This window comes from Scyliorhinus canicula, chromosome 17, assembly GCF_902713615.1.
Source record: "Scyliorhinus canicula chromosome 17, sScyCan1.1, whole genome shotgun sequence".
In the NCBI taxonomy this organism is placed as follows: Eukaryota; Metazoa; Chordata; class Chondrichthyes; order Carcharhiniformes; family Scyliorhinidae; genus Scyliorhinus; species Scyliorhinus canicula.
In genome coordinates, this window is record NC_052162.1 from 63,528,959 (window position 1) to 63,556,018 (window position 27,060).

General features: G+C 44.4%; 1 protein-coding gene across 1 annotated transcript in view; it reads left to right on the forward strand.

The window, feature by feature from the left end:
* f8 (coagulation factor VIII, procoagulant component) overlaps positions 1 to 26,643 on the forward strand; it is a 98,124-nt gene extending 71,481 nt beyond the window's left edge. Inside the window, exons 16-25 of the mRNA XM_038775925.1 lie at positions 228 to 456; positions 5,222 to 5,404; positions 6,164 to 6,280; positions 9,566 to 9,637; positions 11,503 to 11,588; positions 12,133 to 12,288; positions 14,650 to 14,794; positions 18,430 to 18,575; positions 18,807 to 18,989; positions 25,253 to 26,643. Of these exons, the coding sequence (XP_038631853.1) occupies positions 228 to 456; positions 5,222 to 5,404; positions 6,164 to 6,280; positions 9,566 to 9,637; positions 11,503 to 11,588; positions 12,133 to 12,288; positions 14,650 to 14,794; positions 18,430 to 18,575; positions 18,807 to 18,989; positions 25,253 to 25,408 (1,473 nt within the window). The 3' untranslated portion in view covers positions 25,409 to 26,643. The remainder of the gene's footprint in view (positions 1 to 227; positions 457 to 5,221; positions 5,405 to 6,163; positions 6,281 to 9,565; positions 9,638 to 11,502; positions 11,589 to 12,132; positions 12,289 to 14,649; positions 14,795 to 18,429; positions 18,576 to 18,806; positions 18,990 to 25,252) is intronic.
* Positions 26,644 to 27,060: the final 417 nt, after the last annotated feature.

The following is a 27,060-nucleotide window of genomic DNA, read 5'->3' on the forward strand; positions in this document are numbered from 1 at the left end:
CTTCTGGCTTATTTCTATCTTGGCTTATTGATACAAAACCTTTACAGAAGTTTGAACTCAAGTCTTTCAAGCTAAGTTGAGCTTTTCTGCTGTTCAGCTTCCCATTGAAACAATCTCTTGCTTCATCCTGCTGAATGAGAAGAAGGTTCTGTTGCTGTAAGCACAAAGGGTCACATGGTGCAGGCTGCATTGTTAGAGTCACATTTTTGTGCTATTTTTCTAATCAGGAACGAGACATCCATACGGGTTTGATTGGTCCTCTAATCATCTGTAGAAGAGGGACGCTGCACAAAATCTCTAATGGGAAGCTCAAGATTCAGGAATTCTCCCTGCTTTTCATGACGTTTGATGAAAACAAAAGCTGGTACTTAGAAGACAACATCAAAATGTTCTGCAATTCCCCTTGTCATGTCAGGCCAGAGGACCCTGCATTTCAAAACAACAATAAATTTCACGGTAAGGGTTCATCAATTAATTTCAGCTTTTGAATGAATACAAAAATGTTTGGCATGGGCAGAACTTAATAATTGAGCATGAGGGCACATGATCACAATTTCCCCCATAATGTGTATCATTTCTGGTAGATGGCTCAATAGACGTTGAGGCGCAAAACTCAAGTTGCAAACTATCTTTGGTTATAATCATCTGCTTTGATTCAATTGGGTAATTGCATAAATTGGCCAAAACGCACTATCTATTTTTATTATATTCAATTACAAAGTTGCTGCTCAAACGCCGGCTGGTCCGGCTGAAGTCGATACTGCTATGGGTTCCCTGGCAGTGGGCCCCCTGGCAGTGGGACCTTGGCAGTGGGCACCCTGGCAGTGGGCACCCTGGCAGTGGGACCCTGGCAGCAGGACCCAGTCAGTGAGCCATACAAATTGCCATTGACTTCAGCGGAACGAGAAGATCCCACTGGCAGCCAATGGGGGGCCGTCTCCACTGTGGCAAAACTCACCAAAACAGGGACGAAAACTCAAAGTAGTAAGAGGTGGCTGGTCTCCAAATACCTGTGCTGGGCTGTTAACTGGTCTTTATATTTACTGATGACCAATTTAACACAATAGAGAGTCAAATAAAGTTTACTGATGATTTGAAAATTGGTGGCATAGTAAGTAGATTAGATGTTGGTATAAAGTTATAATGAGACAAGCGTCAGCCAAACTGCGGCAGATGTGTTTCAACAAAGGTAAATGTGAAGTTGTCCATTTGGGGCTGAATGGCCTACTCCTGCTCCTTGTTTGTATGCAGATTAGGTGGATTGGCCATTTTAAATTGCCCCTCAGTGTCCAAAGATGCGCAGGTTAGGTGGATTGGCCATGATCAATGCATGGGGTTGCGGGTATGGGCGGGAGAGTGGGCCTGGGTCAGTGCAGACCTCATAGACCGAATGACCTCCTTCTGCACTGTAGGGATTCTATGGACAGATCTTGGGCTTCAACTCCATTTTCCAACCCATATCTCTTAATTCTTTGAGAGACCAATGATCTGTCTATCCCAGTCTTAAATATATTCAAACCACAACCTCTGGTGTAGAGAATCCCAAAGATTCACAATCCTTTGAGTGTAATAACATTTCCTCATCTCAGTCCTAAATGATCAGCCCTTTATCCTGAGACTCTGCCTCCATGTTTTAGACTCCACAACCAGCAGAAACAATGTCTACACTATCAAACCCCTTCAGAACCTTTTCGATTTCAATTAGATCAGCACTCATTCTTCTAAACTTCAGAGAATATAAATTCAATTTACTTGGCCTCTCATCAATGGATAATCCCCTCATCCCAGGGACGAATTGAGTGAACCTTCACTGATTATGAGGAGAGGTTGAGTAGACTGGGACTGTACTCATTGGAATTTAGAAGGATGAGGGGGGATCTTATAGAAACATTTAAAATTATGAAGGGAATAGATAGGATAGATGCGGGCAGGTTGTTTCCACTGGCGGGTGACAGCAGAACTAGGGGACATAGCCTCAAAATAAGGGGAAGTAGATTTAGGACTGAGTTTAGGAGGAACTTCTTCACCCAAAGGGTTGTGAATCTATGGAATTCCTTGCCCAGTGAAGCAGTTGAGGCTCCTTCATTACATGTTTTTAAGGTAAAGATAGATAGTTTTTTGAAAAATAAAGGGATTAAGGGATATGGTGTTCGGGCCGGAAAGTGGAGCTGAGTCCACAAAAGATCAGCCATGATCTAATTGAATGGCGGAGCAGGCTCGAGGGGCCAGATGGCCTACTCCTGCTCCTAGTTCTTATGTTCTTATGTTCTTATGTACTACCTCCAATGCAAGTACATGCTTTCTTAAGTGTGGAGATTAAACTGCTCACAGTATCCCAGATGTGGTCCCACCAAAACCCTATATAATTGTAGCAAGACTTCCTTATTCTTGTACTCCAATTTCCTTGCAATAAAAGCCAACGTATCATTTGCTTTCCTCATTGCTTGTTGCAGCAGCATGCTGATTTTCTACGTTGCTCGTACCAGCATACAATGTCTCCCAGAAGTTTCACATCTTTTCAAACATATTCTGCTTTTTTTATTCTTATAACCAAAGTAATAACGTCACACTTCCCTAAGTTATGCTCTGTCTGCCTTATTGTTGCCCGTTCACCTACCTGTTTATATCTCATTTCCGCCTCTCTGTTTCCTCCCCATAGCTTACCTTCCTACTTAGCCTGATATCATCAATAAACTTTAATCATCAATTACTTTCTGTCTCTTCATTTAGGTTATTAATATAGGGCAATATCTTCCGCTGTTCATGCATAAGATCCCGCCACCGGCCTATGGCAGCTCCCCTACCTCCGCCGAGAGACGTGCCATGTGGAGGCCAGAGAATCTTACCCGTAGATTGTAAATATCTAAGGACCAGCACGTACCCTTGTGGCACTTCACTATTCACTGCCTAACAACTTGAAAAAGACTCTTTTTTGCCCACCCTCTGATTTCTGTCTGTTAACCAATCTTATAGCCATGCGAAAATATACCCCAAGTCCATGAGCCCTCATCTTGACGATTAACCTTGGATGGATTCTCCGTTCCTGAGCCTAAGTGCCAACACCAATAGAGGATCTGTGGTGTTTGACGACGGGAAGATCGGTGCAAAACCCTCACCGATTCCAGTATCGGTGAGAGGCTAGCTCCAGAGCCACATGAAACACCCACAGAACATGCAGATAACGGTCGGAGAATCACCGGGACCCGTGCTGCACATGCGTAGGGCTGACAAGCTGCAGCCGTGCATGCCTAGACCCCCCCACACACGCACCAGTCGCACCAGAAGAAATGGCGCAGGCCATGCTGGACCGTGTACCCGCCGACCCCGACCCCACAGCCCACCTCCTAGCCACCGCCCACCACTCTCCCAGCCCTGGCAGAAGCCCCCTGGCCAGCAGCATAGATCTCGGTCGAGTGTGCCAGTCCTGGACACTGACCACATGCCCTCTCTCCCCCCAGCTAGCACAGCAGGCTCCCAACCGTTGGGACTACGCGTGGTCCGCACCGTCGGGAACTTGGCCCATCCGAGGCAGATCATCGTGGGTGGGCCAGCTGAAGATGTACAAACTGCATTGCGACTGTGCGCGGCCCGATGACACTGATTTGGAGGGGCGGAGCATCGCGACCCATCATCAAATCGGCACTTCCCTGATTCCGGCATCGGGAGCCATCTCTGCCCGATTGCCGTTCCTGATTTTGGCGTCGGGCTACAGAGAATCCCACACCTTGTGTGTGCCATCTTATTAATGCCTTTTGGAAATCTAGATGTACTACACCCACCCCTTTATCCACCCTATTAGTTATATTCTCAAAAAATTCTAATAAATTTGTCAAACAGGATTTCCCTTTAGTAAAACTTTGTTGACTTGTTCTAATCATGCAATGTTCTAAGTGCATTGTTAAGATTTGCTTAATAATGAATTCAAACATTTTCCCAACAACTGATGTTGGGCTAACTGGTCTGTAGTTCACTGTTTTCTCTCTCCCTCTTTCTTGAAAAGTGGTGTAACATTTGCCGACTTCCAATCTAATGGGACTGTTCCCAAATCTTGCAATTTTGGAAAATCATTCCTGCCACACCAACTATCTCTGCAGATATCCCTTTTAGAGTCCGAGGGTATAGGCCATCAGGTCCTGGGGATTTGCCGGATTTAGTTCCTGAAATTTTGCCAATAATTGTTCTCTGCTGATATTAATGTCCTTAATTCCCTCAGTTTTTAGCCCTTCGTTTGTTCTCTATATCTGGTTTGGAACTTGTGTCTTCTACTGTGAAGACAGACACAAAATATTTGTTTGATGCTTCTGTCATTTCCTCATTCCCCCATGATAATTTCCCCTTCCTCTGCTTCTAAGAGACCAACATTTACTTTAGCTACACTCTTCCCTTTACATAGTTACAAAAGCTCTGACAATCTGTCTTTATATATCTCTATACTCTCATTCTATTTTTCCCCTTTTGGCAACCTTTCGGCGGCCCTCCACTGGTTGTCAGTGGGATGCAAATTGGAGCCTCATTTCCAGATATTGAGTGGGCTGCTGGCTAATGTTTCAAATTTTGATCACAAATTTAATATTTTAGGCCCATTTGCCTGATTTTCAAGTAAACAAGTTGGGAACAGGCATTCGACCTGAAGAGAAGAAAATTAGTTGGTTCAAGTTTTCTGTCAGAAGCCAGCATGTTGGGGAGGCCACATTGGGTAGATGCTGGTGTGATTGTAATGTCGCTACACTGGTAATCCAGAGGCCCACGATAATGCCCTGGTGTCATGGGTTCAAATCCCAACATGACAGTTGGTGGAATTTAAATGCAATTTATAAGTCTGGAATCTAAAACTAGTCTCAGTGATGTTGACTGTGAAATTATCATCAATTATCATAAAAGCCCATCGGATTCACTCATGTCCTTTAGGAAAGGAAATCTGCCATCCTTAACTGGTTTGACCTACATGCAACTCCAGACCAACAGCAATGTGGTTGGCTTTTAACTGCCCTCTGAAATGGCCTAGCAAGCCACTCAGTTCAAGGGTAACTAAGGGTGGGCAACAAATGCTAGTCCCAGCCAGTGAAGCTCACATCCAATGAATGAATGAAAAAAGGTTTTCTGCTGATCCAAGATGGAGTTATAATGGTGGTTGAATATCCAACTTGTTTAACTGTTGAACTCTAGACTGTACTTTAGAGATGTCCAGTTACATTCCTTTAGTCTTTGATTTTTCTTGCAGCTATCAATGGGCATGTGGCAGAAACCCTGCCGGGGCTGGTAATGGCACAGAACCGATTAGTCCGCTGGTATCTTATAAACATGGTTGGATCTGCTGGTATCTACAGTGTGCATTTTCACGGCCAACCTTTTACAGTGAGAAGATCCAAAGAGCATAGGATGGGTATTTACACATTATTTCCTGGTGAGTATTTCAAAATATAACTGCTAAGCATCATATCTTCATAATATTACAATCTCCGATACACACTACATCTGTTACCATAGTACACTCTGATATATTCAATGCCCCTCACGAGAGTGTACGTGGATGTACCACACATTAGGTACCATTTTGTAAGAGGCTATACAACAAATTTTAATGCCATAATTATCTAATGTCTGAATTCCTGAATGACCTGTTCCTTTAAACTGCAATGTCAATCCCTCTATGTCCTTGCTGAAAAATGTAGGATTAGATAACAAGCAGTTTCCTTTTCTCTGTCTTAACATAGGCAGCATGGTACTGCCACCTCTCAATCCGTCAGACCACATTGTATGGCATTGTATTTTGGCAGGGCAGCGATGAAATTTGATAGCACACTGTTTATTATCCACACGTTCCATCTGCTTTCCTAAATCGGTGATATTAAATCTTCCATTTCTTAAAAGTACAATGACTCTTCAATCACTCAGCAGGTTTATATAATTAGTAACAGTGAAGGTGACATGTTTGATCCCCAGTCAGGTTAAATCAGCTGATCTCAACCACAATGGTAGGTGTCCTACAATTGATCTTCCAGTACCTATGGACTGAGTTTAGAGGGGGAACTAAATTAGCCAAAGTTCCTGCACATTATATTGTTATTATAAGCAGGACCTTTAAATGTGGTTTTATTTGGTAGTGTTCTGCTTTTATAATTTTTAAATTATGTTAATTATTTTACTATGTTCATTGTCATAGGTTCATTTGGAACCATCGAAATGTACCCGGCCAAAGTGGGTTATTGGCTTGTGGACTGTGAGACTGCTGAACACCAACAGGCAGGGATGCGTGCTATTTTCCTCGTCTACAATGCCCGTGGGTATTATTCTCCTGTGCGTTTTGCGGTGTTCTTTGCGTTGCTAATTTTAGGATGGCTGGCGTAGTGTTCACAAAGACCACAAATAGCTTTAAATTGAACAAAGCTATAAATTTATTAACACTACTTATTTGGATTCAACACTTATTTTATTTGGATTCACAGTTGATAATAATCATATTATCTACACTCATCCACTACTAATCTCTACACTATCACATTAACAATGATCTGCTCTCACTCACACTATCTTTCCTTCAGCCTGTTCTCTAGCTTTCTCTTCAACCTCTCACTTAGCATCAATGTCTTAGCTTTGACAAAGAGTCAGCGGACTCGAAACGTTAGCTCTGCTGCCAGACCTGCTGAGATTTTCCAGCATTTTCTCTTTCGTTTCAGATTCCAGCATCTGCAGTAATTTGCTTTTATCAATGTCATTTATAATTGTATATCTAGCTCCCTCTAGGGGTTGATTTAGACTTTACATTAACCCTTGCAGTTCTTATATTTATGAATTTCACACGTTAATCATGAATATGTGTAGATGAAGATAAATAGATAAACGTAAAGTCACCATAGTCCCAGATGACCATAGGCTGCTTTCCCCTCTGAGGGAGAGAGCTGACTGGTGGTGATTTAACCTGAAATCACCACACCTCAGGTGAGGAGCAAGGTTGAGGAGGCATGAATAACCTCAGCCGGTACGGGAATTGAACCCCCGCTGTCGACCTTGCTCTTCATCACAAACCAGCTGTCCCGCCAACTGAGCTACATCAATTAACTGCAAAGATCAGAATAATTATGTGACAGGGACAGGAATTTGATTGAGGAATCAAGAAGTAGGGTTCTGGATCCTAACAGCAGTAAATTAGGCGAAGCTGAGATTCAGTTTTACAAGACTAAAGATTGTAGGAGATAGGAAAGCTGAGGAAGGATTTGGGCCAAATTTCCGTGGAACCAGGATGACTGCAGAGCCATTTACAAATGGCGGGCGGATCATGGAGAAGCAGACTTGATTCCACTGATTCTGGGATTCCGGGCCCCCATTCCTGGCACTGGCAATATCTGCCATTGCAGGATAAGGTGTGGGTAGGGAGCACACATCTTGCATTCCTGAACTGGCTGGTTCCATTGCAGGCATTTCCCTGCGCTCTGCAATTCCCATGGCGTTGGGTCAGCTTCCCTATGATCCCATGGTTCATTGCCCCTGGCTTGTTCTTTTAGACTGCAATGTCTATCCCTCTTGTCTTTGATGTAAACTATAGAGTCAGATAGCAAGCTGTTTACTTCTCTCTGTCTTAACCGAGGCAGTATGGTGTTGTCACCTCTCAATCTGTCAAACCACATTGTATGGCATTGACTATTTTAACATTATGTCAGGGCAGTGATGAAATCTGACAGCACACTGCTTACTATCCACACAGTCCATCTGCTTTCCTAAATTGGTGATATTAAATATTCCATTTCCTTTGTGCATCTTAAAAGGACAATGACTCAGTGGGTTTATATCATTAGTAACAGTGAGAAGGAAGATCACATGGTTGATGCCCAGTATTGCTGAGTTAGCTCATCTCAACTACAATACTAGGTGTCCTACAATTGATCTTCCAGTGTCCATGTAATGTGTTTAGAAGGACAACTAAATTAGTCAAAGTTGCTCTCCTGATCACTGTTTATCCTTCATGAAAATCCGCATATGTGGACAGAGGAATTGTGAACCACAGTTTGGATTTGGGAAACTTCTGAAATGTAAGTTCATCCTTCCCCATCTCTCCCCCCCCCCCCCCCCCCCCCCTCACCCCCCCACTCCCCCCCCCCTCATATCGATAGCCCCACATAGCGACTGTGCCAATTCAATGCCAACTCATGCCCCTCAGCCACAACTCATGGCCTCTCATACTCTCCATACCAATTGAATGCCAATTCATGCCTCTTCCATGCCCATTCACCCAGTATGCACCGTGTACTTAACCAATGAGCCATAAATTAACAATGGCAAGTGTGATAAAATGTTGTTTGTAAAAAAAACTGCTCTTTCTACAACCCTATAAAATTATCGATCAGACAAACTATTACTTAACAATAACTGAGGCTTCAAAAACTTCACACCTCTTAACCTTGTCCAAACATTGAGACATTGACAAAAAGACCACAGAAAGAACAACATAATATAACCACTTAAAAATGTCAATCAAGAAAAGTCAACAATTCACTTCACTTATCAAACCAGATTCCATGCTGAGCTAATGGTTTTATTGCTCTGGGCTGTCAGCCAATCCTTTATAATGTGGATGCTCTTAAGGACAAAGTTATTATTAAGGATAACTGCTGAGATATGATGTTCTGGATCATTCAAACTCAACCAAGCATTTCTCACAGGCTCAGCTGGGTATGTTAACAATGAAGTATATTGAAACACCAGGAACAGGTAACTAATGATTTTCTGAGCTACACCAGATGGCCTGTCAATTGGAGCACTCTATAGCAAGAGGGTGTCTGTTTTCTTACTCCAATTGAAAGCTGCGACCATGCTTTTTCAATTTTAAAGGATGGTGATTTAAATAACTTCAGATCACAACACTTAAATGAACATTATCTACCCTGCGTAAGCACTTATACCTGTTCCCGAAATTTGTGACTGTCACACTGTGGATTGAAACCTTAGGGAAAGCAAAAGTGTCTGTTTGAACTCAGCACCAATTTCAAATGGCCCTCCTGAGCTTGCGTTTTCCGTCTGTCTCTCTCCTCCTTCCTCCAACCAACAAAAATGGGGTCAGCCAGAAATGGGGGCGGGGCATCCACATCCAGATCTTTTCAGGAAAAATAAATGATTGAAGCAGAAGAGAATACAGAGTTATGCTGCGAGATGGGAGCAGTAGGATTAGTTTCAGAGCTCTCTAGCGAAGACCCACCTCAGACATAAATTGGCCAAAAGTGGGATTGGAACACTACCTGAGGTTCTGCCACCGACATTTTAATCTAAAATATTTATTTTTAATTAAATGCTTTGGATTGTTAACAGATTCTTCACATCAAAAAGTGGCATGTTTATAATAGCCTTTAAGGTAACTTTTTTTCCAAATGTTTTAGTTCCCTCACTGAGAAGGGAGTGGCCCCTAACCTTCCTAAACATGAGTCATTTTCCAGGTATAAGAAACTATGAGAAATTAATTTAAAGCAGTCTGTGAGTTTAATACTGCATCTCATCAACAAGTAAGATATGAATTGGACCAAAACATCATAGTATGTTGGTAACTTAGACTGTAATGATATCTTTCATATTTCAGACTGCAGAGTACCCCTGGGTCTAGCAAGTGGAAGAATAGTAGATTCACAACTCACAGCATCTGGACACATAGGTAAGTAAAACGTCTATTTTTAAAAAGATTGAATCCTGTAGCACTTAGGGAAGTGCTGGAGGGGAGGGTTTAACCTTACCTGCTTGACGGAAATTGGGCAGGTGCACAATTGCAATGAATGGCCTGAGTTAATTATTTGCCAGAAAACCATAAAATCATAGAATAGAATCATAGAATCCCGACAGTGCAGAAGGAGGCCATTCGGCTTATTGAGGCTGTAATGATCCTCTGGTGGAGCACCCTACCCAGGCAAGCCCGTGCCCTATCCCCATTACCCCACTTCACCTTTGGACACTAAGGGACAATTTAGCATGGCCAATCCACCGAACCTGCACATCTTTGGACTGTGGGAGGAAACTGAAGCACTCGGAGGAAACCCGTTTAGACACAGGGAGAATGTACAAACTCCACACAGACAATCACCCAATCAGACAGTCTGGAACAGTGCTAACCATTATGCCGCCGTGCCGCTATCTGGTCCCTCCACCTATCTGATTTTAACTTTTCCTTCCGAGCAGGTGGTAAAGGCACGTACCAGAAACCTGTAGGATCTTTATAAACATGCTAATTGGTGTCCGGTGCGATCAATCAAACCCCCATGGCATCTTAAATCGGTCAGAGCAGGGAAGCCATTCCAGATGTAAGGTGTGCCAGCAAAATGGCAATAATGTTTGGTGGTTAAATTAACCTAGCCTCATGCTGCCGCCACCAGGCTGAAAAGCTGACTGCCACAATTTCACAGAGATAATCCACTGGAACTTGTTATCTATACCACTGTTTTTCAAACTTTTTTCCCGGGATCCACTTTTGCCAACTGACCAAACTTTGGGACTCATGCCGGCCAACCTTCCCAGCCCACACCGGCCAACCTTTGCGATTCATGCCAGTTGGACATAGCAACCCTCTTTGGCAACCTTCTTGGTCCTCATGATCTCACTTAAATCAGGTTCAAAGGAGGAGAGGGCAATGTGTATATAAGGTGCAGACTTCAGCCAGTTCCTTTGTGCCATCTTCACCTTTATGAAAATGGAAAATCTAACCTTGCACATGTAGCTTAATAGCAACAAAATGCTTGTTTCACTTAGCACTGGCTACTCCAGAATGCTAACAGCCTCATGGGCTTTTGGAATGCTTTTAATGTGGTATCTCAAGTCATATATAGCAGCGTAGTCTTTTAATTTGGAGTCAGCTAAAAGTTAATAACTGACTCTGGGGTCTCAACCTCAAAAGGAATTTTTCATCCACCCCTTCTCTTTCAAAAACTGAAATCCTAGCAGTGCCAACTTGGCACTCTGGCACCTAGGTGCCAGCCTGGCACTGCCAAGGTACTATGGTGGCACTGCAGGGTGCCAGGTTGGCATTGCCAATGTGCCAAGCTGCCATTTTTTACCCACATGCAAACGGGCCAGGATTGCCCGCTGTGAATGTTGGTTAGGGGGTGTGTGGGGGGGTGGGGGTGGGGGGGGGGGGGGGGTGGGGGGCGGTAAGGGGGCTGGTTGGGGTCCACTCCCATCTTGCATTTGGACTGGGTGCGAATTTTTTTGTTGGCCTAGGAGATCGGGACACCATTTAAAAATGGCGTACTGATCTCTTGTTCCAGCAAGTAAATTGTAAAAAATGGGACTATTCCCATTTAGGCCCCTTATTTAAAGCAAGTCGCCTTGAATAGCACTGTGAGTGCCTGGAAACACATGACTAATCACGTTTGCTCGGGGACTTTGTTCCCTTTTGGGAAGATCACATCCTCTGTGCCTATTCTACCTGGTTAAAGAGGTAGCTTGTTATCTAGCTCTGTTTATCCAACTGGCAAGTTGACAATAAAGCTGTCACGAGTATCTGAGCTTCTCTCTTGCTGGATTTTGTAGGGAACTGGGGGCCGCAATTGGCAAGGTTACACAACTCTGGATTCACCAACGCATGGCGGGGCAAAGGAATTCGACCATGGATTCAGGTACAATTGTCCCCAGGAGACTTTACTGAATTTATTTCATTATTACATATATTGATACACATACGATAAACCTGCACCTAACAATTTGTTGTCAAGGGAAAACAATGCCAGATTGCTAATACAAGTAGGAGCAACATCTAAATTAAAGGGAACAATAAGTTCAAATAGAAACATTATTACTTCCATTAATATACCAATTCAAAATTAGCAAATGAAAAGAAACAAGCCCTGCCAGATAAAGGTGTCAGCTTTGAGCTGCTGGTTTTATCACTAATTTTGTGACTATTCACTCACATAGCCAGTGAACATTAAGCACAAGCCCAACTAATCACTTTCCGCAGTTTGAACTGTTTTTGAGGTATGTTTGGACACCCTTGACAGCTCCTTGCCTATACCTATACTTACATCCTTCCATTTCTAATGTGGGATAAGCACTCTGCTATTTTATACAAAGTAGTATCTCAAGATTTCAAATTTTTTATCAATATATAGCTTTTCAATCAATTTTTGAATTCTAACCTTGGGCTTGGTGATATGCTTCCAGGTTGATTTAAAGACACCAATGTTAGTCCATGGAATAATTACACAGGGAGTCCGCCACTATTTTAAGCATCTCTATGTGGATCACTTTTATGTTACCTACAGCCAAGACACCTATGCCTGGAAAAAGTACAAAAGCAATACCACCTTAGACATTAAAGTAAGTAATTTTTCTTGCTACAAAAGCAAAATTAATTGGTGTGCCTCAGACAAGATCAGAATTTTGCTTTTTCCAAATACATATGCAGCCGAAAGAATCCTTGTCACCTTATTACTAGAAAATCAATTCTCAGATGGTAATGTGGATGATATTTATAAAATTGGCGAGATCAATTCAGCCCCTTGTTATCCCAATTTCTATGCCAATTTACTGCAATGGAAATGAAAATCTATGAAGTGGTAGACTGTTTGTCAGACTTTTCCATGTGAGTACGAAGAGGCTGACGTATGTATGGGGGCTGCATAGAGGCAGATGGGCACATGTGCCAGTTCCCCAGCTACATCCCACCTCTGGTTCAATTTCCAGCAGATGGGATTGGGGGTGCAGTAGCGCTATCTGCCACAAGCAGCACATAGCCAATTCAGTTGGTCATTGGCCCATTATAAGGTCTGTTAACAGATGATATTCATAAAGCAAGTTTGTACATAATGTTATGCATGACCTCTGACCACTAGGTGGCAGTGTAAACCCACAAGTTGACCCTGTAGTCATTGGGAGTATGTCGTGCTGGAGGATAGATATATTTTGCAGTAGCTCTACAATAGTTAATTAGTGTTGGTAGTTTATTAATTTATTTATCCTAGTTATCTTATCATGCAGTTGATCCATAATAAATTATTTAAACCAGATGTTCTGTAGTTCTTCATTCACTTCAGCCAGTCTACAGAACATGACAAGAGGCCATCTGGGAATTTCCAATGGGTCACCAGGTCTCCAGAAGCATTGAGGAGCAGTTCAGCTGTTTTCAGAGGGACTTTCTGGGGCTGGCTTGACAGGCTGTGAGATCCTCCCCACCTATCTACAGGCCACCTGGTGTTCCCGTCAACAATGGAAGCATGGCTCCAAATTAAGGACTTTATTTTAAAACTATAAAAAGTTGGAGAGGCTGCACCTCCAACTTGGGGCACCATGGGCGGAATTCTCCGCTCCCGCGAAAAATCGGGAAGGCCGTCGTGAATTCGGCCAAGTTTCACGACGGCCTCGGAGGCCGCTCCTCTCACCTTATTCACCCCCACCCGGGGGCCTAGGAGCGGCCCTCCGTAACTCTCATCCGCTGGGCCTTGACGCTTGCGTCAAGGCGGCGCGCCGAGAATGACACGGCCAGTGGCGCCTAAGTGACGTCAGGCGCGCATGCGCAGGTTGGCCGGCTCCAACCCGCATATGCACGGCTGACGTCACGACGGCTGACGGCTCAAATTCGCGCATGCGCGGTTGCCGTCTTCCCCTCCGCTACCCCGCAAGATGTGGCGGCTTGATCTTGCGGGGTGGCGGAGGGGAAAGAGTTCGTCCCTTTGAGACGCCGGCCCGACGATCGGTGGGCACCGATCGCGGGCCAGTCCCCTCCCGAGCACGGCCGTGGTGCTCACTCCCCTCACCGCCCCACACAAGCTTCAAACCAGCTTTTGGCGCCATGTTCACGACGGCAGCGACCAGGTGTCGTTGCCGCCGTCGTGAACCGGTCGCGAATGGCAGGCCACTCAGCCCATCCAGGCCGGAGAATCGCCGGTCGCCGTGAAAAACGGCGAGTGGCGATTCTTCCAAACGGGAGGGTGGGAGAATCGCGGGGGGCACCAGGGGGGGGCGTGTCGTGAGTCGCTCGGCCCTCCCGTGATTCTCCCACCCGGCGTGGGGAGCGGAGAATCGCGCCCCATCTCTCTCACTTACCTGAGAAGGAAATCTCTTGGTCCTCACCTTGAGGAGCTCGCTGCTGTCCCCAATTGGATGACAAGCGTGCCCTCTAGCTATCAGTTGGCCACGTTGGAGAAGTTTACTGCTGGGTGATTGTTCCCCACACGCCTGACCCCGACTTGAGTCTAATAGTTGGGTCTTAAAGCCTGTGGGGGAAATCCTCAGGATAAACTCCAATTAAACATTAAGGAAGAGGAGACTAAAGGTCAGTAATTTAACTTTCTCACGGTCCTCTTGGTAAAAAATATACAAATAGTTCAAAGCGCTGATGGTATTAAATGACCATTTAAAGAACACTGACCATGAGATTTTCTCACTTCAAACATAACTGCCAATAAAACACCTAAACTCAGAGCCTGAAATAAAAAAAACGTAAAGGTAAATGGAAATCAATTCCTCCTTTACAATAAATATTATTTTAAGTGGCGTTGTAAGCAGTATATCCATTCCAGATCATTTTGAAACAGTATGGTTTGAATATTAATGAAAAATCATGGTGAGCGTGATCTAACAGCATTTTTAATCGTAATAAACAGGTGTCCTTAATCTTTGTTAAGAACTCTGCATGCATTTATACTTGTAAGCCCTCACATTTGCACTTCAAAATTCCAGATATTTAAAGGAAACACCGATGGAATAGGACAGATGAGGAACGATTTCAATCCACCAATCATTGCCCGGTATATCAGAGTGTACCCAAAGCCAAGCGTAGGAAATTTTGCGCTGCGAATGGAGTTGCTGGTTTGCGATCTGCAGAGTAAGTTCAGAGATATCTCAATGATTATGAAAGCTCATCCCAGAATGGTCAGAACTGAAAATAAAAAAGAGAAATCTATCCCAGAAGCAAAAAACAGTGGACGCAGTAAAGCCAAAATAAAAACAGAAAATGCTGGAAATATTCAGTAGGTCAGACAGCATCTGTAGAGAGAGTCTTAGCGTTCTACGTCCACGACCTTTCATCGGAAATGGGAAGAGTTAGAAATGGAATAGGTTTTAAAGCAAGTTGAATGTTGGGGAGGGGAAGAACGAAAAGGAGTGTATAATATGGTGGGAGGCAAGCGGAATTAAATGGGTTAGGTGGCACAGAACCAAAAGGGAGTGGTAATCAGACAAGTAAATAAATACATTTTGTGTTTACAGAGTGTGTGAATGGCAGAATCATGAGCAGCTGTTGCCTGTGAGCAAACAAAGGAGAGGAAAAAAAAGAATAAAACTAAAACTAACCAGGGAAAATGAAACAGAATGGGGCAGAGGTTACATAGCTGACATGTTTTACATGTGTAGCGAGAGGACAAACTGGTCAAAACTGGTGATTACGTTTCCCTGGACTGCACTCACGTCCTTCATTTCACCACATTATAAACAGCATTTAGCAGATACTTGCGGTAATTCCTCTACCTTTGGGGTAAAGTATGGTATATTGGGAGAAATACAGATACACTTTTAAAATTGGGTAATAATTAGAACTCCAAATAACTTTTGGCCGAGTTGTGTAAGGTAGGTCCAATGCGAACTTTCAGAGAGAGGTGACATAAGATCGGAAGATCATCCTGTAAATAGGACAATGTTGACTTGGCATAGCTACTCCCCTGAACCATTTATTCAATAGATACAGAATAGTACTGGATATGTGGTTCAGTGCTCTCGCTTTTTGTGCAGCAATGTGATGATTTCCCATGCAGTGAGTTCTCAGTATTTGCTAAGGCACCAATCCAGAGAGAGAGAAGAGACTAAAAGGAAAATATCTCGTTCCACTCTACTACTAAACAACTGGTCCATATTTTTGCCATGATGGAAAGCCAAATATGGACACGTCACGTTCCATATTTGTGAAGATGGGAGTTTGTGCCTCTGTGGTTCACATGGACGGCTGCACATTTAAATCTCAGGCTGCCTCCCCTGCAGTGGAGTTTTGGTAGGCCCAGGGTTATGAAATCCAAAGTGTGCAGATTAGACCAGGAAAGAGTAGGTCCACACAGGACTTACACCACACCATCAACCCCCTGAGGACAACCCCACCCTACCAACTAACCGACCCCACCACCTGGACCCCATGGCATCCCCCTCACCCGCAGTCCTGACTGTCAGCTCTGATCCAATCAAGCAGACTCGACCCCCCCCCCCCCCCCACATAACTGGACTCCACCCCATGACTTGGCCCCCACTCCCCCGAGTTGACTCGCACCACTGAGGCGGCTGGACCACTCCTCGGTCCGCCACCCACACCCTGAATCCCTCCAACCAACACAATCCCCGGCTGGGCTGGACCACCGCGCCCCCCCCCCCCCCCACTTGACCCAACTCCCCAGCCTGGATGGATACCCCTTCCCCCCAAGACCTGACCTCACCCCTGACCCAGCTGGACCAACCCAACTCCCCTGCAGACCTCTTGTACCATCAGGACCACCACCCTGGGACCCAACCTGATCCAGTTCGACGACCTCCCCAGTCCCAACATGCCCCAACCCACACCTCCCACCTGACACTCTAACCTGGCTGGACAACTCCACATGACCCAGCTGGATCCCCTCTCCTGATCCAACCCCTGCCCCTCCCAATCCATGGATCCCCCTCAACGACGCAAACCCCACCCCCACCGTGGACAACATCCCCACTGTCCAACCAGTTCCACCCTATCTGATGTCTGAACCTCCCGGAACCCCCGACCCCTGATTTTCATCCATCCCCCGCACTCCCTCCGAAGTCCAACATTTCTAATGTCCAAACCTCCCCCACTTCTCCCCTTACCATCATCAGCCCCCCCGCCCCCCCCCCCCCCCCCCCCCCCCCCCCCGAATCCTATCCACTTACCTGAGACACATACCCCCTTCTTCATGCCGGCTCTTTTACACTTTGAGGCAGGGCCTAGTGGAAACGCTGCGTTGCGTGGATCTCATCCAGCCTGAGTCAGGAGATTGGATGGGACCAGCATGGAAGAAATTTGGCACAAGTCAGTGGGTACAGAGTCTCAATCCGACACTAATTGCCACTCCGTGGAAGTTGCGGCCCAATATATCCTAAGTGTGAAGGGAAGCAAGAGAAGAAATAGCTGAGGCACTGACCATAATTTTCCAATCTTCTGTGGCTACAGGAAGTATCAGAGGACAATTAATGTTTAAAAATTGATAAAGGGGTACACCGAGGAATTACGGGCCAGTCAGCCTAAACTCAGTGAGAGAAAAATATCAGACAAAATCCTGAGGGATAGGATAAACCTTCATTTAAAAATGACACGGATTAATCAAAGGCTGGCAGCTTAGATTTGTGAAGGAAGGTTATGTCTGACTAAAATAATCAAATTTTAGGAGGGGGTAACGAGGCGAGTCGACGAAGGTAGCGAAATAAGATAATTCATATTGATTTTGATGTGTTGGGCTGGCTGGGTCTATGTGGACTGCACTTGATGCAGTGTAGTGAGAGACAGACTTCCAACACTTGATGAGATGCAACACGATTTTATTTAACATCTAAACTATTATACATGTTCAACTGTGGGTTGACACTATGCTGACTTGAATGGAGACCTGACACTAGCCTGACCAGACTTACTCACTACCACATGGTGTTTGCACTGGCTATGCTCACGAGCTCTGACTGTCTCAGAGGCTGGATCCCGAGAGAGCGGGAAAACTAGTGCTTTCTGGCTTTATAGTGGTCGTGTCCTGTCTGGTGATTGGCTGCTGTGTTCTGTGTGCTTACTGGTCATCCTGTGTGTCAATCACTGCCTGTCTGCACTCCATTATATACATAGATGTATATTATGACAGATTTTATCAAGGATTTTGACAAGATTCCACATGGCAGACTGGTCATGAAAGGAAAAGCCCAAAGCAAAGGAAAAGCCCAAGACAAAGTGGGAAATTAGATCCAAGATTGTCTCAGAGACAGGAAGCAAAGGGTAATGGTCAATGGATGTTTTTGTGATTGGAAGGCTGTTTCCATGATTACTATATTATCCTTGTTACATTAACTTCTAATTTCCTGACTATACTGTGTCCAATATCATAACTGCTGTTGTTAAGCCTATAAAGCACTCCCACTAATATTTTCTGCTCCTACTTGGTTTAAAAAAAAAACAATCTTATATGAACAACTGAGTAAAAATCCTTTTAAATGTCTAAATGCTTCCCTGCTCTCTACACAATTATTTGGTTCACAACTAATGCCTAGACTTCTAAAGCTGGAAGAACGATGCAAAAGAAGCAGATTGGTCGAATAAATCTTGCACCACAATCTAGAGGAAGAAAAACATATGCTATTTTGCACCCGCCTGTGATTCCGATAAGGGGAACAAACTCTTCCTTTGCTTAAAAAGTTGTAATGGGTTTAACAAGCTTTCTCAGCAGCACCGCCAAACTGTGCCTCAGGCTGCCCTCTCCTTGTGTTTCCCAGGTTGTTCTTTGCCATTAGGGATGGAGAGCAAAGTTATCGCAGACCATCAACTCAGTGCCTCCTCATTTTGGGTTAGCATGAGTGCTTGGACACCAGCACTGGCGCGCCTCAACAAAGAAGGATTCACAAATGCGTGGGTGCCAAAGGTAACAAAGAAAACAAATAAACTAAAGAATGTTGGATACTGGATACTGGAATTACAAGCTGGTACCTTATGAAATTATTCCAGTGATTTATAATGCAGAGAGAACTGTCTGCAATTTTTTAAATCTTTCTGTATTATTTGAATTGCTACTCTATTATTTCTGTTGCAGTAGGTAATCAAAAAAGGACAATTTTGTGAAATTAAAGTACCACAAATTGTTTTCTACCCGCAGAGGAACAATCCACATGAATGGTTTCAGATCAACTTTGGGCGCCGAAAAAAGATTACAGGAATTATAACTCAAGGTGCCAGCCACCTGGGGCGGGCCATGTTTGTGAAGGAGTATATTATCTCGTACAGTGATAATCGGAGCAGCTGGGCAGTAATCAAAGATAGGCAACGCTTGAAGGAAAAGGTAGGTTCTGAAGGGAAATTGTAATATAAGAGGCTTCAAATCCAACTGTTAACAATTTCTGGAATGTGTGTATAATTGTGGACAGAGGGGTGGGATGCTCTGTTCCAGACTCTAAGTGCTTTCTCCAGCGGAGAATCAACACTGTGTCCCGCTGGTGCTCAGAGCATCGCTGGGGTAATATTCTCATACATTGATGTTGAAAAATATGCATATTGGTGACCACGCCGGTTTCTCTGCACTTACTGGTGTTGAGCTACCATTTTGAATGGGTGCCCCGATCCCAGCATCCAGAGACAAGCCCTCCTTCTCCCCACAACGCAAGTATTAACCCCCCCTGTGCTGACAATGGAGCACCCTCAAACCCTCATGAAGGAGGGGCATCCACAACGGAAATAACGGATCACTCCTCCCCCACACCACACATGCAACACCCCCCTCCCGATTCCCCCTTACAGCCACCACTCTTCAGCCAACCCCCTCAGCTGTGCTCCACCCCCCCCCCCCCCCCTTCAGGCCCTTTCCTCTAGCATTGCCAACAGTGCACTTCCCCCTGACACTATGGCACTGACACTCTGGCAGTGACATCCTAGCCTGGTGTGCTGGGCCCCGAGGGGGAATCAAGGTGGTTAACCCATTGCTCCTATTCCCCTCTGCCACTTCCAGGCTGCAGCGGGAGGGTCCGCAAAGGGTCCTGAGGGTTGGGTGGGCTCAGGCTGTGGGTAAGGTGTTGATCCCAGGATGGGGTCCCGTGTCTGGACTGCCCCTTCCAGCCCTGGGCAACCTGAAGGTCAATTTTGGCATGGTGATCTCAGGCAGCTATCTATTCTAAATCATCATCCCTGTCTGATCTCTTTAAACTTTAAAGTGGCCTTCTCATTCTGAATTGCTGTGCCTGACAGCTGCAGAGCAGATCACAGAGTTCATTGAAGATTCAAACCAGGAAGACTTTCCTTTTCCTCACATCTGCTTGCTCAGCCCTATGCTTTTAAAATTGCTGCTTTTTGAAGTGCCAGATCGTTCCTGGAAAGCCGACAGCACTTGAAATCCCGAGATCCTTTGAAATGCTGAGCATTCATCCAATTTCACAGTGCAGACCTTTAACTAGCCTTTGATTGATACCTTAATGGTATAAACACAGCTGCCAGGAAGTTTGTTTATTTATCTTTCCCATCGCCCTTGAATGCATCTAAAGTTTTTTTAAAAATAAATTTAGAGTACCCAATTCATTTTTTCCAATTAAGGGGCAATTTAGCATGGCCAATCCACCTACCCTGCACATTTTTGGCTTGTGGGGTCGAAACCCACGCAGACACAGGAAGAATGTACAAACTCCACACGGACAGTGACCCAGAGCCAGGATCGAACCTGGGACCTCGGTGCCGTGAAAATGCATCTAAAGTTGTGTGGCTCTACCACCGCGCTAAATGAGATAGACTTCGAACAGATATAGCAACTCGAGTGGAAATCCATGAGGCGCTGTGGGCCATAGCAGCAGCAGAATTGTATTCAACCACAATTTGCAACCCCATGGTCAGACATACCCCACTCTACCATTACCACCAAGCCAGGGGATCAACCCTGGTTCAATGAAGAGTGCAGGAGAGCTACATAGCTACATCAGGCACATCGAAAAATGATGTGTCATCTGATGAAGCTACAGCACAGGACTACTTGTGTTCCAAACAGCAAAAGCAGCAAGTGACAGATAGTGCTAAGCTTTTGCACAACAAACGCACCAGATCTAAGCGCTGTATCCTGCCTCATCCAGCCGTGAATGGTGGTGCTCAATTGATGAACTCACTGGAGGAGCAGGCTCCACAAATATCCCCATCCTCAATGATGGAGGAGCCCGGAAAATCAGGGGAAAAGACAAGGCTGAGGCACTCGCAACAACCTTCAGCCAGAAGTGCCGAGTGGATGATCCATCTCGGTGTCCTCCGGAGGTTCCCAGCATCATAGATGTCGATCTTCAGCCAATACAATTCACTTCACGTGATATCAAGAAACAGCTGAAGGCAATGGATACTGCAAAGGCTATAAGCCCTGACAATATCCCGGCAATGGTACTGAAGACTTGTGTTCCAGAACTTTCCGTACCCCTAGCCAAGCTGTTCCAGTACAGCTACAACACTGACATCTACCCGGCAATGTGGCAAATTGCCCAGGTGTGCCCTGTACAAAAGAAACAGGACAAATCCAACCCAGCCAATTACCGCCCTATCAGTCTATTCTCCATCATCAGCAAAGTGATGGAAAAAGTCATCAACAGTGCCATCGAGTGGCACTTACTCAGCAATAACCTGCTCACGGACGCTCAGTTTGGGCTCCGCCAGGGTCTTTCCGCTCCTGACCTCATTACAGCTTTGGTTCAAACATGGACAAAAGAGCTGACTGACTGGCAGCATTTGAACAAATATGGCATCAAGGAGCCCTAGCTAAACTGGAGTCAATGGGAATCAGGGGCCAAACTCTCCAGTGGTTGGAGTCATACCTGGCACAAAGGAAGATGGTTGTGGTGGTTGTAGGTCAATCATCTGAACTCCAGGACATCACTGCAGGAGTTCCTCAGGGTAGTGTCCTAGGTCTAACCATCTTCAGCTGCTTCATCAATGACCTCCCTTCCATGACAAGGTCAGATGAGGGATGTCCGTAGATGACTGCACAATGTTCAGCACCATTCGTGACTCCTCTGATAATGAAGCAGTCAGTGTCCAAATGCAGCAAGACCTGGACAATATCCAGGCTTGGGCTGACAAGTGGCAAGTTATATTCACGCCACACAAATGCCAGGCAATGTCCATTTCCTACAAGAGAGGATCTAACCACCGCCCCTTGACATTCAATGGCACTACCATCACTGAAACCCCCACAATCAACATCCTGGGGGTTATCATTGATCAGAAAATGAACTGGACTAGCCATATTAATACTGTGGCTACCAGGGCAGGTCAAAGGCTAGGAATCCTATGGAGAGTAACTAATCTCCTGATGCCCCAAAGCCTGTCCACCATCTACAAGGCACAAGTCAGGAGTGTAATGGAATACTCTCCACTTGCCTGGATGAGTGCAGCTCCAACAACACTCAAGAAGCTCGACACCATCCAGGACAAAGCAGCCCACTTGATTGCTACCCCTTCCACAAACATTTAAACCCTCCACTACCGACGACCTGTGGCAGCTGTGTGGACCATCTAAAAGTTGCACTGTAGTAACTCACCAAGGTTCCTTAGAAGCACCTTCCAAACCCACAACCACTATCATCTAGAAGGATAAGAGCAGCAGATACCTGGGAACCCCACCACCTGGAGGTTCCCCTCCAAGTCATTCACCACTCTAATATGGAAATATATTGCCTTTCCTTCACTATCGCTGGGGCAACATCCTAGAATTCCCTCCCTAACAGCACAGTGGGTGTACTTACACCTCAAGGACTGCAGCGGTTCAAGAAGGCAACTCACCACCATCTACTGAAGGGCAACTAGGGATGGGCGATAAATCCTGGCATAACCAGCGATGCCCATATCCTGTAAACGAATAAAAAATAAATAAATACCCTCCATTGATCCTAACCGCAAGTTCATAAACATTCTTGTGATTTACAGATGCTGGCCACTTCAATAATGCTAAGTGAAAGCAAATTAGACACCAGTTAGACCTCAGCTGGAATATCATGTACTGTTCTGGGTGCCACACTTTACGAAGGACGTGAATGCATTGGAGAGAGTGCGGTTTACAAAAAATGGTTCCAGGGATGTATAACCTCAATTGTGAGGATAGATTGGAGGGGGCAGCAGGGTAGCATGGTGGTTAGCATAAATGCTTCACAGCTCCAGGGTCCCAGGTTCGATTCCCGGCTGGGTCACTGTCTGTGTGGAGTCTGCACGTCCTCCCCCTGTGTGCGTGGGTTTCCTCCGGGTGCTCCGGTTTCCTCCCACAGTCCAAAGATGTGCGGGTTAGGTGGATTGGCCATTCTAAATTGCCCATAGTGTCCTAATAAAAGTAAGGTTAAGGGGGGGGTTGTTGGGTTACGGGTATAGGGTGGATACGTGGGTTTGAGTAGGGTGATCATGGCTCGGCACAACATTGAGGGCCGAAGGGCCTGTTCTGTGCTGTACTGTTCTATGTTCTATGTTCTAGGTGGGACTGTTCTCCTTGGAGAGAAGAAGGCTAAGAGGAGATTAGATATAGAAGTTCAAAATCATCAGGGGGCTTGACAGATAGCGAGAAACTGTTCCCGCTCTTAAACGAACCAAAGACGAGAATGCACAGATTTAAAGTGATTTCCAAAAGAAGCAAATGTGATTTTAGAAAAAAAAGCATTTTCCGCACAGCAAGTGGTTCTGGAATGTACCGTCTGGAAGTGTGGTGGAGGCAGGTTCAATCGAGACATTCAAGAGGGCATTAGATGATTATTATTTCAGTAGAAAGAATGTGCAGGGATATGAGGAAAAGACAGAGGAATGGCACAAAGTCATGATGCTCAGTTGGAGAACCAGTGGAGACACTATGGGCCAAATGGCTTCCTTCAGCACAGTAACAATTCTGTGATCCTGTGCCAATACATGAGGCCTTCAACCAAAACAAATCCCTCCAATCTGAACAACAATATTCTTCAAATGTTTTATAACCTGATGTCCTTCATCATTGAATCACTGCCAATGAGCTCTTTTGCTGCCATATGTCTCTTGAGTCTATTTATGCTAGAGGTCAGATGTGGGGATGTTTGCTGATAACTGCACAATGTTCAGCACCATTTGCGACTCCTCAGGTACGGAAGTAACTGTCCAAACACAGCAAGACCTGGACAAGGTGCAGGTTTGGGCTGATAACATTCATGCCAAACAATCGTCAGGCAATGAACATCTCCAACAAGTGGGAATCTATCTCCTCTTAACATTACCATCATTGAATTCACTGCCATCAACTTCCTGGAGGGTCACCATTGTTCAGAAAGTGAACTGGACCAACCATATAATTACTGTGGCTATAAGAGCAGGTTAGAGGCAAGGAATCCGGCAGTGAGTAACTTACCTGACTCTACAAAGCCGATCCACGATCTACAAGGCACAAGTGAGGAGTGTGATGGCATGCACCACTTGTCTGGATGAGTGCAGCTCCAAAGCTTGACACCATTGAGGACAAAGCAGCCACTTGATTGGCAGCCCATCACCACCGTAAAAAAACATTCAATTCCTCCACCACTGACACACAATGGCGGCAGTGTGTGCCATCTACAAGAAGCGCTAGAGCCACTCACCAAACCTCCTCTGACAGCACCTTCCAAACCCATGACCTCTACCTCCTAGGAGGACAAGGACAGAAGATACCTTGGGAAAATCACCATCTCCAAGTAACACACCATCCTGGAACTATATCACCATTCCTTCACTGTTGCTGGGTCAACCTCCTGAAACTCCCTCCCTAACAGCACAGTGGGTGTGCCTACACCTCAGGAACGGCGGCGATTCAAGAAGGCAGCTCACCATCTCTCCTCAAGGACAATTAGCGATGGACAATAAATGCTGGGCATGCAAGCGAAGCCCACATCCCGTAAATAAATAAAAACACCATTCCAGACAAAGAAGGATCTATATGATGACCATTAAAAACTAAAACTGGTCCGGTGGCGGCTATGAAGGAATAGGTCACACATTTGGTGCTTCACGCTCGGGTAGGACCTTTGGACCTTTTCCCTGATTTTTTTGTTTAATTTGATTCGGAAAATTAATGGTGGATGCAATTGTGAAGAGGAATCTTCTTTTTTATTTTCTTTGTGTTTCTTTCGGGCAATTGGGTTGGGATTGCTTTGTTTATTTTGCATACGTGTGTCCGAGTGGGGAGGAAGGGGGGGGAGTGAGGAAGTTCTCTACTGTCAACAGTGCCGGTACTCTGTCAGGCTGAGGTAAGTGACCAAGGCATTTTTAAGAGCAGGGGAATTATTCCCATTGTCCTGACCAATATTTATTCCTTAACCAATATCATGAAAAACAATTACTTGGTTATTATCGCATTGCCGTTTGTGGGAGTGTATAAATTGTCTGCCAGGTTTTCCACATTACAACAGTGACTACACTTCAAAAGTTCTTTTTGGCTATTAAGTGCTTAGGGATGTCCTGATGTTGTGAGCGGCGCTATATAAATTCTTTATTTTTCACAATCTGGCTGTAATAAACAATTCTTCCGAGCTCCACCACAAGGTTCATCTTTTAGTCTAATGACAATTTGTCTTTTGTTCCTTGACTCTTGAATTGTTTATTCCACAGGTATTTAAAGGGAATGTGGACAGTAACAGCCAAGTTCAGAACACCTTTGATCCTCCCATATTTGCTCAGTATTTGAGAATTCTTCCACAAACCTGGCAACGAAATATTGCCTTACGTGTCGAAGTATTGGGATGCGAAACAGAACAGAGACTTTAAAGAGAAAATAAACATATTAAAAATGAGCAAAACTAAATATAGTTTAAAAAAATGAAAGTAAATGTAATAATAAATAGCCAGACTTCCAAGTTCTGCTTCTCTTCCATTGTATCATGTCAATGTATATATGTAAATGTGGCAGTTACCTAGAGTCTATTGAGATTATGATCACTTGTTCATCCATCCTTTTCATGTTGGTCACAAGGTTATATTATACATTATATTTACTATTTGTCTCCTGCTAGAATGAGAGGAGCCAGAGTATTGATTCATTAAACCATAAGTAACAATTATGTAAAAACAATATTTCTAGGCGATCTCACAAGTATCCAGACTTGATAAAACCTCTCCTTCATACATCTGTGATCTTTAAGGATTTTAGTAATGCTTATGAAGCAAAGACTGATTACTTGCTATTTACAAGAAAAATGCCATCATTTTTGAAGCTTCAATCCATATCTATCCAACACGCTCCTCTATTTAGATAAAAACAAAATACTGTGGATGCTGGAAATTGAAACAGAAACAGAAAATGCTAGATCGATCAAAGGCTCATTTAGATCCGAACTATGAACTCTGTTTCTCTCCGCAGGCTGCCAGACCTGCTGACTTTATCCAGCATTTTCTGTTTTTACCTCCAGCTTTAGATGAATGTATTCCATCAAGTTAATTCAGAAGCAAACAAAATTTACTTTCTTGTACCAATTCTGTTACCTAGATTACTGCTGGCAGGGGGCTGGTTTAGCACCGTGGGCTAAACAGCTGGCTTGTAATGCAGAACAAGACCAGCAGCACGGGTTCAATTCCCGTACTGGCCTCCCCAAACAGGCGCTGGAATGTGGCAACTACGGGCTTTTCACAATAACTTCATTGAAGCCTACACGTGACAATAAGCGATGATGATTATTATTATTATTATTACTGGTACCATCCAATAGTTGAAGTTCATCATGAAGATAAAACAAGTAGTCTGGTTTGTGTATTTCAAGATGTACTGGAAAGTTTGACTTTCCTTCATCTCTTTGTATAGAGTATGTCTACTTGTGTTTATCTGCCCAAATGGCCCTAACTATATGTTTATGGCAGTTACCTAGAATCTATTGAGATTATGATCACTTATTCAGTATCACAGATGTATTAGACATAGGGAGGGTTGATACTTGTATCATCTGGATGGATGTGACCTGACCATGGGTTAAAATATTCCAATCTTTTAGTAAATACCCTAAAACATTCTAATTGACAGTTTATTCTGGATTTTTTTTTTAAAGTGCACTTCTAATCCACCTATCCCTGATTTCCTCTGTGCCAGCTAGGGTGATAGATAGAACAGCAATCTTAAGTTATTTATCAATGAAAACATGCTTCAGCTTGCTGGACTGAGGAATGACAACCCTAACACGATAACAGGAACATACAGCCTTTTTTAAACCAAAAAGAATCACTTCCTTAAACATGGAATAAAAAACATTGGTCAATTGACCCAACTTATTCTTGGTGACCTTAAACATCTTCAAGAATTCTCCGCAATATGTTTAATCTCACAAGGGAGGTTAATAACAACATTGAACAGATATCCTGAAATTTCTGCTCAAGCCTTGAAATATATTCGTAAAAAGCCCAAAATAGCATTTTGCCCATAACCTTAACTA